We start from the raw sequence: 15,006 nt of genomic DNA on the forward strand, positions 1-15,006 counted from the left end.
TCGACATTAGTGCACCATGTGCCCTTTTTCTGAGTATCTAAAATCATGGAGACTGTGAGGAAATACTGGATGACAGAAAATGTCTGGCTGGAAGAAACATCAGAAACAGCAGTCTCAAAAAAAGGTGTAAGACTGTCTACACAGGAAGGTAGGCTGTCTTCAGTGAAGATCTTTCTTTAACCTTTCTGGAAAGAAGGCATATTTCTTCCTTAATGTGGAAAGCTAAAGCAACACAAAGCAAGTTGCCACTGTTGGTTGATTTTTATTTTTTTATTTTTAGTTAGATGTTCTCTGCAGATTATTGGTGGATTACATAAGGAGGTAAAAAACATTAATTCTGTTAGGAAACTCTGCATTTTAAGAAGAAATAGTTCTGAAAGATTAACCAAGGACAGTCCTTTGTTCATGCTGGCTCCATCATTTCAAGTGTTAGGAAGTAGTGGTTTTGAGTTAAAATTCCAGGAAGTGTGATCTGGTAAGTGGATTTACCTAGGATCTGGCTGACAACTGGTACATTCATAGTGAAAGGTAGCATTTGTATTGTGCTGCTGGATGATAAGGAGGAGTGAGGAAATATTTTAAAGTAAGTAGAGGAAGGAGCAAGCTTGGATATGTCATTGTAGGTACCGCAAGGATACAATGCTTCCACTCTGCAGTGTGAATGGGGAGTGTAAAACATGCTGATGGCTGACAGTTTAGGTCTTTGAGGTAACATGTAAGCCAGGAGCTGACAGGTCAAGCAGTTGATTTATGAACTGTTTTATCAAGAGACCTTTTTTAGTTTGAGTGGTCTATATTGGGATTAACCCGTTTGGAGACTCACAAGAAATCCTCTAGATAACTCTGTTCATGATTGTTCCTACTGATGTTTTGCTCATGTGAAATGATTTGATTTCTTTAGTGCAGTCTCCAGACTTGTCCAAAAGCTTTCAGAAAACCAGATTCTTGTGAAATGAGTTTTGTGATGACCACAGTGTCATCTTAGTATTGGTGTGCTCTGAATTTGTATTTGTATTGTGCTACAGCTGCTATAAATTTTCCAGTTGATTATGCTTGTACATAGCAATTATTTTTAAGGGCACAGAATAGCCGTTACAAGTTATTTTTTGAATGACAAATGCAAACTAGATTCACTTAGATAAATGGAGGAGGAAGTTTTTTCTTCTGGAATTTAGTGTTTCTGGTAGCCTGTGTGTTCATTTGTGCTATTGACACTAGAAAAAGTATCACTTGTTTTATTTCAAGATCAGCTGTTAGTAGTGCTAGCAGCAATGGACACCAGTGGTTTTAAATATGGTAGTGCAAAATTACTGCTTGTGGTAGCAGTAATTTTCCTTACAAGCTGGTAGCTCTGTGGCAAAATTCCTGAGGGTAAATGTCTGCTTAACCACCACACACAGAAATGCTGAAGTTGGTGACTAATCATGATGCCATAAGATGTGTGTTCTACTGCAGTTTACGTATTTTTGTCTTTCCCAGTGTAACATAAGCATATGCACACATTTAAAAATGGTTTTCTCAGGGAAGCAGAAGGGAGTATTGATGGCTCAGTTGAATAAATTTAGAGATGTACCTCCATGTGAATTGCTGTTAGTTTTAAAGTAACTATTTCATTGGGTATTACACAAAATAGTAAAGCTACATCCCTGATAGCTGTATTATGTCAAAGATAAACAAGAAATTTAAGGTGACTTTTGTTAAGTAAAGGACAAGTTGTGCTTGTCCTCTTTTTCTGGTTTGATTTTCACAGTGTGAAGATTGTAGAATAACTTTTGGTTGTGACTTTTTTTTATTGCATTCAGATGTTAGCCTTGTGTGCAAGCAATGGAAGTTGTCTGTATGAGGCTGACTAGGCTTTCACAATTGGACTAATTTATTTGAATATCCAGTTTACTGAAGTAAAAGTCTCTGCTCACAAAGACACTATGAAGGTGTCTCTGTGAGCAGCAGGAGGACATTATTGTTTGTGCAGTCGTTGTGTCAGAGCTTTTTCTAGTGCTAAGCTGTTTCTGGGGAAGGTTCAGTTTAGAATGGTGTGGAGACCATAGAATCAAAAGAAGATTAGGGAACCAGCTTATTATAGTGGGAATCTTCATTTTTAGTGAGTTCAGCTTTCAGCTCTGTTGTGTTGGCTGGCTCTGTGTGTGTGTGAATGATTAGCACTTTCTCAGAAATGGACTGATACTGGAGAAAACTCAAGAAAGGCTTGGCTTGGTGTGCTACGGACCAGCTGCAAACCCTGTTCAAAATGTTGCCATCAAAGGCCTTCTCCAGACCTCTGTGCTAGCAACTGCATGATATGTTTTCAGTCTTAATTTATTTGGTACTAGGCTCATGAATGTTAGTCAGGGTGTATTGATACCACTTCTGTATGATCTGGTAGTGATACCTCTTCATGCACTTTCTTATCACTCTCTTAGATAAAATCTTGTTCTGGCAAAGACTTCAAGTATTGACATAGGATTCTTGTGGACTGCTTTTATTGTTGCTTCTCCATTTCCCAAGAGGCATTTAGAGTTTTGCCTCAGGGCATGTAGTAGATGTTTCTTTGTGGTGTGAAAGCTATTCCTAATTTGGTCACAAGGACTTTCTGTTAATGTCAACATGGTTTTCTGGCACAAGGATAATACTTAAAAAGCTGTTTGTCATTCAGTCTCTAGGTATCCCATTTTTTTCTAGATGATGAGGATTGACTATTTTGAAGTTGCACAACATCAGTTTCTTTTGGGTACTCTGTAGCAAAGCCATTTGCAAATGGTTTCTAAATATCTCAATCTGTCAATATGGAGATACCTAGATATAGGGGGATCAGATATTTTGATAAGTACAGCTATTTTTCAGTTTCTCAGGCATAATAGTGACAAATAGGCATAAGTTTAATGGATGTTGCTTCTGCTGGACTGGAAAAGTGGTGTCACAAACTCAATAAAATTCCATATTCCTCAATAAAGAATACTATTCTTGTGGAACCAGAAAGCTTTCACTTTCAGCACTACTGTTAGCAAAGCCAATGAAGGGAGATACTGGAAAAATTCAGTTGTACTTTGAGATGTACTTTTGAGATGTTATTCAGCCTTGAGACGTACTTTTCTGCTATTGAAGTGGAGTTTTTGCATCTTTAGGAGTTGGTTTTTCAAAAATAAGTACTCATTTGATTCAGAGATATTTGATTTGCTGCTGATAAAGCAAGTGCTGCTTTGGGATCAGTTTCTGTGACCAGCAGGACCAATATTGTCAGCACTGTGCATTATCTGCAAGAAACAAGTTTTCTTCAGGAAAGATGCTTCTGTGGAGAAATCTCTATTTAAGCAGAAACATTGTTCAATTCTAACTTTCAAGGACAGAAGACATAATCTTTCCTTGAAGGGCAACAACGCATGCTCTTTTTTCCCCTGTCAGCATCATTTTGCCTTAAGTGAAAACACAACATGAGGAAATAGTGCCTCTGCAGGTTGGTTTCTGCAGTCCTTCTCCAGCTCCAGAGCTGCAGAACCACCTGAAAAATCCATCTTCCCAGTGGTGAATACTACCCATATCAACACTGCAAATCATAAGAAGCTGCCTGCCACCTGAGTGAAATTGCCCTGTTTATTTTACAGCGCAGAATACCTTCATCCTGTGGAGGATGAGCAAGTTCATAAAGGGTGTCCCCTCTTGCCAGCTGTTTTCTGTCTCTTTTCCAGGCTTTTCTGCATTAGTTGGCCTTTTGCTGGAACAGTAGAAGTACTTTATCAATATAAGATTATATTCTTTTAAAATTACTCCCTTATTTTGAAGGTGGGAGATAAGTTTGGCAGCAAACCGTTGCCCTCCTCAGGAAAGTGCTACAGTTGTCTCTAAAATTGTCTGCATATTGAAATTCAGAAGGTAATGCTCCATGTAACACAGTCCATTAAAAGAAGGGCCTGCCCCTAGAGAATATATCTGATCTATGTGCCAAAATATAGTTAGTGTTTGAACTTTCAGACTGCTAACTATTTGGAAATTCCTGCTCAGTAATACCAGGACAGTTTTGATTCCTGAATGTTACAGGTCTTTTTCCTGCAACTGAAGGTTGATGTACTTCAGGATTGGATGTCTTAAATGAGTTCTGTTGCTTAGATGGGGAATAAGAAGCACCCAGACTTTCACTCTGTTTTTTCCAGTCTGATACTAGATGGCTTTTGAATATAGAATGATTCCTCTATGTCATCCTTCTCTTACATTTTTGTTCAGGAGCTTTCTGAGACAGATAAACCTGAGTAGGTGAGGTTCGTGAAATTTTTATTTTTCCAGTGCCTGTCTGCTCTAATGACTACCAAACAAGTACCCAGAAGTTGCTTAAGAGAAGTGTTGTTAGGTTGCCTGATGGAAAACTGTTGTCTAGTTTTTCTCCTCTGACCCTTTGTAGGAGGTTATGAGAATGATTAGCCAAAGTTTTCCCATATGAAAGAGTCTCCAGCTCAAGGGGGTTTCAAGCTTGCAGAAGTATTTAAATGAAGTGTTTGTAACTGATAAATTAACAAGCTGAAGTCTATAAATTACTATTGACACAACTTAAATCTAACCAATATTTAGTACATTACAATAATTCAGTTCCTCTTTTTGCAGTTGTTTTGTTGAAGAAAATACTGTATTGGTGTTTGGAAGGTTGTCATTGAAACAGAAGTCTATTACAGTTTTAATAGGCTATGGGATATAGATATTTAGATTCCATTAATAAACCAGAGAATTTAGGCCTTGTGCTTGAAAAATTTGCATCCTTGCTTTGTGGTAGTGGGCTGTTGAGGTCATATTCCATTATGAATTTCACTTCACATTTGTCATCTCATTCAACTTAATTACATATTATAACATGGAATATAGAAAAAAAAATCAAGATAAAATTTAGGCTATTGTAATTCTTACCTGCTGTTTTTGAGGCCTTTTATAGACCACTTTTTGTCTAAAGAAAAATGTCTGTAGCTGTAGTCATTTGGTGTATGGCATAGCATGCAGCACAGATTTTGATTTGATGACTGGTCTATGGTTGCCACTGTGATAGCTACAAAAGATGGTAGAAGAATTCTGGTCATTGCCTGTTTACCTGGGAAACAGTCCCTTAGGCTGTCCCTTACAAAGAGCACACAAAACATATCTTGGTGTAATCAGGTAACTATGAACTAGTGCTCACAGAAAAAGGTATTTTAAGTCAATTGAATCCTTGTTACTTATAATTTTAAAATAAATTAAGGTGTGTGTGCATTATATTTATTGCTGTCTTTTTCTATTTCTCAGCTATTCATTTTAAGACATTTACTCAAAGTTTACTTACAAAATTGTCCTTTCCAATGGAAATAAACTGCACGGGAATGGAAGAGCATTGCCACCTTTGTAGAGTCTTTGGCTGATGTAGTACCAAGTGTGGAAGATGTTTTTTTGACTTTCAGGATTTCTACAGTTGGCAAGAATATATAATGGTTTGTGAGCATGTACAATTTCAATCTTTAGGGTATAGGAGGAAAAATGAGCACTTCACTTGTTTGTGCAAATGAGAAGGCTAAAGCCCATTTCCTCTTACTTGGATTCTTGCTGCTCAGCTCATTGTTCTTCCATAATGAATGAAAGATGTAGATAGTGACCTATGAAAAGGTTTGAGGCTTGAATTTTGATTAAGAGGCTTCTGAAACTGGTGACCCTAAGAATCAATTCAGTCCTTTTGTAATGAAATGAGAGATTTGTTGGTGACTTCAGCTACACTTTTGTGATACCTTAAGCTTTCTCAACTCAATGGCAAGAGAACAAACACTGGTTTCCTAGAATAATTCTATTTGAAATTAGCTTGTGGACAATATGGTATTTCCAGATACCTCAGCTCAGTTTTTTGGAAATTATAAAATTATGAAGAATGCTGTGGCTTTTCTAAAAGTGAAATATTATTGCCTTTAAGATGGCAGTGATAACTCTAGAATACAGATAATAGCAAATTCAAGAGACAGATTTTGTAACTAAATTTGCAGTTAATACGGACACAGAAATTATGGTTCATATTTCCAGATCATTAGCTCCCTGAAGGGGCACACCAACCTGGAATTATTTTTCTGAATTACTAGCAAGAGACTGAAGCATAAGCATAAAAAATAAGGGAAAAAGATACGGCCATTTTCATTGAGTATGTCTGCAAAAATCCAGCTGTTCCATTTGTTTTCTTAGCTGTTGTTTTCACTGAATACTTGTTTCCAAATGTATTGTTCATAGTAGCTTCCAGAATGACAATTACAGTGCATTTTCTTGAGCTGCAAAAGCCAAAACCTCTGCAGAGTTCTGAATTTGGAAGAACTTTGCATCTTTTAACAACAGAACACATCTTGCTGTTCTCCATCTCATCAAGTTTCAGAGTATTTTATTTAACTGTTAATGTCAGCTGATTGAAGACCCTCACACAAGGATGTCCCAGGTCTGTCCACTGCCACTGCCCACTGCTGATGGAAAGTGGCAGTGAGTAAAGAGTAATTGGGCATTGGTGCACTGAGGTGGAACAGGGAGGAATCACTCATAACCCTGGATACAGTCACTAGCACTCAACCAAAGCAGGGACCAGGCACATGTGGCTCAGGGATGGTGATGCCATGCTTTTTGTTGGTAGCTTAGGCTTTGTCCAGATGTGAAGCTGTACTCCCAAGTGTGCAATAATTTAAACATTTCTATTTAGAATGGAGGGGGGGGGTGGTGTTTATTCAAGAAGTGAAGCAGTCTTTCTCCCTTTATGCACAGTTCACTGATGATGAGGTTAGTGGCAGCCAGATGAGGAAAACTTGGGAATACTTGGAAATTGCAGTGAAAGTCAGCAAGAAAATAATGCTTACACAGTTGCATATACACACTGCAACCCTGCTATCTGAAGCAGGTGTTTCTGCTTTTAAACTTTTTTTTTAGAGAAAAGAATCTTCAAATATGTTTTGGGGGTGTTTTCTTCCAGTGAACAGATGTCTGAGGCAGGCCAGGGAACAACTTAATGCATTTGTTTGCCTTCATCCATTTACTTCTGACTTCTTCACATTCCTTTATCACTTCATAGTTATTTGAAGTCCAGTAACATTTTATTATATTTTATGAGATTTTGCTACTGAAACTCATTTCTTATGAGATTTGCCCAGAGCTTCCCAGAATGTATGTGCTTATACATTTTATTACACTTTTGAGATATTTACAGTGGCTGTGTGTGACTTGGACCTGTCGCTTTCTCTGCTCTCTTTGAAAGCATTTTTGCCTCTTGTGCTGGATTAGGTTAAGTAAAGTAGTATCCTTCAAATTGTATACTTTGGTCTTCCAAAACAAGGTTTATTCTCTTCTCCCTTCTCTCCCAAAGTATATCTTGCAGTGAATGCATGCATTGTAAATTTGTCCCTTTTAAAAATTTTACTGTCTCCCTACAATTCTATTTTACTCTTGCAATCAACTTTTTAATGTAGGATCATCATAACTTTTAGCCATTGAAGTTATAGGTTTTTACCATCTGGAGATTTCACCTGATGGTGAATGTAGCCATTACCCTGCTATGCTTACAGTCAGGTCTTACATTTTAAAGTCCCTCATATTTTTACTGTAATATTGCTCTTGTTACCTAAAGAGGCTCATTGGTTACTTGCTGGATATGGCAGGCATGTTCTGAATGAAGCTACAAAACAGGTTGAGCACTTCATAAAATGTTTAGAAATACAAAGTGGCATTTTTGAGCCATGGACCTGGAATTGGAATAGTTGCCATGAAATGTACAGATCCTAATGTTTGTACTTACTGTAAATTTCAGACCTATAAAATGTGAGTTAAAAATGCATGGATGAATTTTGAGTCTTAAACCTAGAAATGAAAACCAATATTGTTGACAAGGTCTGATTTCAGGAAGTATTATCCTTCAGTCAATGTATAGATTTTTGTCAAAAGATGGAACCTGCAGTCTAGGCAACAATACCTTTCAAACAAAACAGAAATCATTAATTATACAGATCAACCTGCCAAAAAACCACAAAAGTCTGTTTCATCATTGTTATGGGAAGTTCATGCATGGTCTTTTTCAAGGTACCTTTTTTTTTAATTGTCTCAGTTTCAACGCTTAAAAATGAATAGCATAAGTTAAGTTATGTTTTGGAATTTTTACATAAGATACTAATCATATGCACTTGAATACCTTCTGCTGTAAGCTGCCTGAGATCAACCTGTTTCCCTGCCACATCACAAGTTAAAATGGGTGATCAAAATACCTACAAAAGGTGAAGTAAACTATGTGAAGATACATCCATTTTTTTCCAAATTATGTAGTTATTTTTGTATAGTTTCTCTAATTTGCTCAAGTGTTTTTTTCAGAGTATTTGTTTCTGTTAAAATGATAGTAAAGCAAAACTTAAGCACATACTATTTTTTATATGTAGGTTTCTACAATCCAGGAACTTGTTACTGGTTATGAAGCCTCTTTGAAAACTTGTGACCTTTTTAGTACAAGTGGTAAGTTTCTGTGGTCTTATGTTAATTACCCTGTAACTACTAATACTGTTCATGAAAGTTATCAAGAACTGTTGAAGTGCTGATACTTTTTGCACAAAAATAGTTACTGTATTTTCTAGTAAAATAATTCATCACAAGAAATACTTGGTAAAATTGCCAAGCTTTGTTTTTGTGTTCATTTTTCAAATGCAGTCTTCAGCTTTACTGGTTATTGTAACCTTTCCCATTTTGTTGCAGAAAATGGAGAGAAAGAGCCCCCAACAACACTGCTTTGGGTTCGGTATTTCCTGGCACAGCACTTTGACAAACTTGGCCAGTGTTCTTTGGCCTTGGATTACATTAATGCTGCAATTGCAAGCACTCCAACATTAATAGAGCTATTCTATTTAAAAGCAAAAATTTACAAGGTAAAAGGGGAATTTGGACACGTGGAGTACCTAGTGTATTAAAAGCATATCAACCCATCAGACTGGTGTGAATGTGTGGGTAATATTTCAGTTAGCAGTTGTTATGGGCATCAGTTTTCATGCGGGTTTCTTTTTGGGCACTGTTTTGTCAGGAAGGAAATGAAAACCCTTTTGTTTGGGTTTTGCAAAGCCAGTCACAAATTACAGTGAATTGTAATTCTGAAAAAAATCTGGGAGTGGGGGGAGTGAGAATAACACTGGTTTTGGTTCTGATGGAGAAATACCAGTAACAAGTACAGATTTCAGGAGATGGTTAATAGCAGGCCTCTACTGAAAGTTAACTATTTAATTTCTCCCTAACAGCATGTAGGTAACATCAAGGAAGCTGCCAAATGGATGGATGAAGCACAGTCTTTGGATACTGCAGACAGATTTATCAATTCTAAATGTGCTAAATACATGCTGCGAGCAAATATGGTGAAGGATGCAGAGGAGATGTGCTCTAAATTCACAAGGGCAAGTATATTGCATTAATTAAGAGGTGTTTTGCTTGCCTCTGGTACTTCTTAACTCATAATTTTGATCAAATATCTTTTATTAGTATCCATTTTTATTACAATACTTCTGTGCCTGATGGTAAGGAACTACACAGAATTGTAGAAGGGTTTGTATTGGAAAGAGCCTTTTAAGGATGGAATAGTCCAATGCCACTGCCATGGGTGTGGGCATTTTGGCTAACTTAGGTTGCTCAAAGCTGCATCCATCCCAGTCTTGAACACTTCCAGGACATGCACAGCTTTCCTGGGCAACTATAGTCCAGTGTATTGCCTCATTCTCACAGAAAAGATTTCTTTTCCTTGCATCCACTATAAAGCTGCCCTCTTTTAGTTCAAGTCTTTTGCTGCTGTTGGTGTTGCTGCTGATCCTGGTGAAAAGTCTCTTTCTTTCTGTCTTATGAACTTCCTGTATATACTGGCAGGCTATTGTAAGGTCTCCCTGGAGCCTGCCTGCTCTTCCCCATGGTGAACCTCAACTCTCTATCTTTTGTCACAGGACAAGTTTCAGCCTTTTGATTTTTCATGGTGTTTCTCTGAATCTGTTCTGATTGGCTCATGTCCCTCTTGTGCTGGGGGCCCCAGAGATAGATGCAGCACTCCAGTTGTGTAGCCCCACTAAATACTGGAAAAAAAGTTTTTCAAGGGTAGTTGTCCAGGAGTATTTTTTATTGCCATACTTCAAAATACTGCTTTTGAAATGCATCTGATGGATACCTCATTGTTTCCCCTTTAGTACCATCCAATCTAACTGCCCAGGAGCATAGTACTATACTCATTATGATTTAGTATTAATATCAATTAATTTATATTTGAACATTTCATTCCTTGAAGCTAGTATTACGCACAAAAATTTTGTTAAAACAGTCTATCCCTAAAAGATGGGATAAGGACTTTAAATTCTATTTTTTTACATTGGACAAAATTTGTATTAATAAATATCCGATTTTCATGTAATTTATGGAACTAAACATGAAGACTACTTGTGGGATATCCTGGAGTACATAAATTAGGCTCCTTTGTTCTTTTAAATTCTAGATGTGGTAACACTTGAAATTGGATTCAAGCTTGCTAGGTATTTCTAGGAATAATTGAAAATTTGATTGCTAAAACTCATCATGTTTGCTTGTCAGAAGTGTTAAAGTAAGACAGAATTTTATCATAGACATCTGGAAAGACAGGATATCATCCTCAGTAACAGTACTGGGTCTTTTATCTGCTATAAAGATTGTTCTGAAAGCCTAATGGCTAATATTAATAATATATGGGATGTTTTTCCAGTTCACTTACTCTAGAGCATTATGACTATTATAAAGTCTCAATCCTAGGATTTTTTTCTTGTCAAAATATCATGTATCAATCTAACTTTGCTTATTTAGACAAACAAGTTCTAAGAAATGTGTAATAATGTGTTCTAAGAAATGCGTGATAAAGCAGTGAATATATTGGTGGATTTATGGACTGGTGGATGCCACTTACCTGATGGGGAAAAACTAGCTAAAATTGTTTGCTGAACTCAAGGAATATTTTTGAATAATGTTATTTTGTACCCCCAAATTGTAGAAGTGAGACTGTGCAAGCATGAGTTCATCTTAAAAACCTCTTAGATATTAATCTTCAGGTAATTGGAGTCTCTAAATAATTTCAATCTATTATTTTCTGTCTGGGAGAGCACAGAATATCACAAGTGTTATTCTCACTTGAACACTGGGTGTTTGTGTCCTGTTGTATTCCAAGTACCTTGAAGGATTGATTGTTTGCTCCTGATGGCCTGAACCAGGCACTGAATGATGCAGCTGGTAAATTACAATAGCAAAACCTGATGATAGCTCTTCTTTCAGGAAGGAACTTCTGCAATGGAGAACCTTAATGAGATGCAGTGTATGTGGTTCCAGACGGAATGTGCTGCAGCTTATCAAAGGCTGGGCAAGTACGGTGACGCCTTGAAAAAATGTCATGAAGTAGAAAGGGTAAGTAGGTGCAAACACCACCCACTGCTTCCCCAGTATTTCTCATACTCAAATGAAGATATTTGTTGATGTAATCAGCACAGTTTTGTATGCTAGAAGCATGTAAAACTTCTAGTATAATGGCTTTTAACAACAGGCTAATACTTGATGATTTTTTGTAACAGATGTCTTCTCTAGCTATTATGTGAAAGACTATTATTGAAGTGAAAAGGTTTCAATATAAAATACCACATCTTCTATGCAGCTATTCCCACATTTACTTTATGCTGACTTTTAACAATTGTGTTTCTAATCAGAATAGTCACATTTCAGTTGGCTTTTAGAGTGCCTAAGTCTTTGCATAATCACATTATAGACTTTAACTGAGATTTTCCCATACCAATACATTCTTTTGAACAGTCAATAGTACAAGGATATGTCTATACTTGTTGAATATTGTCTGTAAATAATATCAATTGTAACTTTATTCACCTGTCTCTAATAAAAAGTAGACTAAGTGTAAAGGATGAATATATGAGTGTGTTCCTTTTTTTTTAAAGCATTTTTTTGAGATAACAGATGATCAATTTGACTTCCACACGTACTGCATGAGAAAGATGACTCTCCGTGCCTATGTAGACCTTCTGAGATTAGAAGATGTGCTCAGGAAACATGCCTTCTACTTCAAGGCTGCCCGATCAGCAATTGAAATTTACTTGAAGCTCCATGATAATCCTCTTACCAATGAAAGCAAAGAGCAAGAAGTGAATTCAGGTATCTACACTTCAATGAAGGTTCATATGTTGACACATGTAAAAGCTTAAGCTAAGTAAGTTACGTGTTACAGAGTAAATAGAACACAAGTTTTCCTCTTGTCTTTTGCAATAACTGAAAAGAGATCATAGGTAACAGGCTACAGTTTGCTCTGTTCACATCCCATTACTTTGCAGAACTAGAACATGAATGAACCTAACTGTAGTTTTGGAGTACTTGCGGAAGAGTGACATTTCAGAGCATTAAAATCAAATTCAGTTCAGCCATTAGATAAATATTATTAACAAATTAATTATGGAGCAATGGATAGATTTTGTGGAAAAGCAGTCTGAATTATAAGAATTTGATTTTGGTCTCATGCATTTAATTAATTACATGATAATACTAGTTACTACTGCATTAAGTTTTACCACTTCTCACACAACTTGAGGACCAAAGAATAAATGGATAAATGTGTTAGTGATGCTAATACATTTAGAACATTATTTAAAACTAGTATTAAATGGACAACAGACAGGAAGCCAGTGGGGTGTAGTTTGGAAATTTGAGGATTCAATGGCAGATTATTTGAGATTTTTTTAAACTTTAGGATAAATAGTTGCTTCTCCTTTAGTGGAATTGCAGTTACTGTCAGCATTGCAGTGGCTGTTGACTAAAGCAGTGAAATTCATGTGTGGCTTTTTGCAAAGGGAAAAATATTTGATATGGGGAAAAAGGGATGCTAAACTAAAAATGCCACTTAATATTGCAGATAAATTCTTACCTTTATTCAGAGGCGAATAAGTTTTTCTATACCTGCCTATGAGTAATGAAGAGGCATATTCGAATAGTTGAACTTGCACCTTTTTTCTCTCCAACTTTAGTTTGTTTCTGTATATAATGTAAGATTAGTGTGTGGCAGAGGATAGCAGTATATTATAAAGGTGGGTGGTGTCTAAGAAGTCATGTTAGTTCATTTGCCTGCTGCTCATTGGGATCCAATAGGCTTATCTGTGGGAGAAGGCAGCGCTGTGTGGATGGTGCTTCCTTGTGTCAGAATAGGGATGACCCAAGCAGGGAGGTCATGCTGCCCTAGCCTCAAAAAAGATGTGTTAGTCCCTTGGGAGCTCATTTTCCTGTGCCTTGCCACATTTAGCAAAAATTCTATTTTCAGTGAAACACCATAGTAAACAGACTGGTGGCTGTAGTGTTATTCTGGCTAAACTGATAATTTCCCTTTTGTTATCCCATGGCATTTGCCTGAAATCGGTACAGTTATCATGGCTGTATATTAGTCAGACAATTTAATGGAAAATAGCAAGTTTAGCATGTTTTCAGGTGGAGTGTAAATCCATCTGGTTATTTCTAGATGGCATTAGAAGCAGGCCAAGCTGCAGTCAAAATGAGAGCTTAGCGTTACCGTTGTTCATTTTCTAAGTTAAGACCTGTGACAGATGTAACAACTTTATGTAGCTAACCTTTGAAATCACTGAGGTTTCTTTAACGGCCATGTAAGAGAAAATATGCAAGATCAAGTGTTATGTTAGGCTGTAAATACCAGTCCAGCAGGAGTGTTGGCCTGTGTAGTGGTGATACTCTTGTGACTGCTGGTAGTTATGGAAATCACTTAAAAATTTACCAAATTGAGATGGGGAGAAGCATAATGACCTGAATTGTCTGAGAGAAACAAGATTTTGAATTAAATACTTTATATGTTGTCTGTTACTTTAATCTGTAGAAAATCTCTCAGCCAAAGAATTGAAGAAAATGCTTAGTAAGCAAAGAAGAGCACAGAAGAAGGCAAAACTTGAAGAAGAAAGAAAGCATGCAGAAAGAGAACGACAGCAAAAAAATCAAAAGAAAAAGAGGGATGAAGAGGAGGAGGAAACTAGTGGACCCAGGGAAGAGTTGGTTCCTGAAAAACTGGAAAGGGTTAGCATGGTCTTTCTTGTTGAACCCCCACAATTATCATAAAAAGCTTATAATATGGGTTTGCTATCAGATTCTCCTAAAGGAATCCAGGTGTTTTTATAAAATCATTTTTGCATACAGAGGTACGTTTTGTAGTCCATCTCTTTTTACACTGAAGAGAAGTATTTTTCATCAATAAATCCAAGTTGTACATTAATATTGTTACTGTCCTTAGATTTCAGGGATTTTTTCCAAGCAGTAGGTCATATTCATTAAAATAGATACTGAACAAAAAAAAGGCATTTTGCTTGAAGAAATCTGATTTTCATACAGTGAATAGTGGAAAAAGTAACAGAAATTATTGCAAGTTGTAAAGTTTGAAGGCATGAGCCAGTATTTTGCTATGCATGAAGAGCTACCTCCATTATCACAGTAAACTTCAAGCTTGTTGTCTAAAGTGGTTGTGTTTAATAGTTTCCTAAATGCTAAATTACAGCACTGAGTGCACAAGCAATGCCAGAGTTAGCAATGATGTTGTCTTTGTCAACATGAGATGATGAGTAAACGCTTTAACATTTTTATTTAAACAGCAAAATTTGTTATGGTGCAGTTTAATCCAGAAAGCTAGCTTCACCTCACCTTTGACCCCTGATTATTTAAATGCTTTGAGTAACAGAAATGATTGGAGGACTTTATTTGATGTTTATTTTAAGCCATAATTTTCACTGTTCTTTTTTTAAAACAGGTAGAAAATCCATTAGAAGAAGCCATTAAGTTCCTTATACCACTTAAGAATCTTATTGGAGATGATATAGAAACACACTTATTAGCATTTGAAATATACTTTAGAAAAGGTAAAGTACTGCTTAATTTTATTTTTGCTTTACAAGATTTTAGTGCTTCAGTTCAGCTGTGTTATCCAAGTGTAGTGGAAATGATCTGAAATACTTACCTGACTGAAGCTGAGGCATG

The 15,006-nt window shown here is 36.5% G+C and overlaps 1 protein-coding gene across 2 annotated transcripts in view; it reads left to right on the top strand.

Moving 5' to 3' along the window:
• NAA16 (N-alpha-acetyltransferase 16, NatA auxiliary subunit) overlaps positions 1-15,006 on the top strand; it is a 61,896-nt gene that overhangs the window by 41,110 nt on the left and 5,780 nt on the right. Inside the window, exons 10-16 of one of the 2 annotated variants that reach the window (XM_058018850.1) lie at positions 8,388-8,460; positions 8,698-8,867; positions 9,231-9,387; positions 11,267-11,391; positions 11,931-12,144; positions 13,862-14,055; positions 14,780-14,888. In XM_058018850.1, the coding sequence (XP_057874833.1) occupies positions 8,388-8,460; positions 8,698-8,867; positions 9,231-9,387; positions 11,267-11,391; positions 11,931-12,144; positions 13,862-14,055; positions 14,780-14,888 (1,042 nt within the window). Of the gene's footprint in view, positions 1-8,387; positions 8,461-8,697; positions 8,868-9,230; positions 9,388-11,262; positions 11,392-11,930; positions 12,145-13,861; positions 14,056-14,779; positions 14,889-15,006 lie in introns of both variants that reach the window. The other variant, XM_058018849.1, reaches the window with a different exon arrangement.

Source organism: Melospiza georgiana, chromosome 2 (assembly GCF_028018845.1).
Source record: "Melospiza georgiana isolate bMelGeo1 chromosome 2, bMelGeo1.pri, whole genome shotgun sequence".
In the NCBI taxonomy this organism is placed as follows: domain Eukaryota; kingdom Metazoa; phylum Chordata; class Aves; order Passeriformes; family Passerellidae; genus Melospiza; species Melospiza georgiana.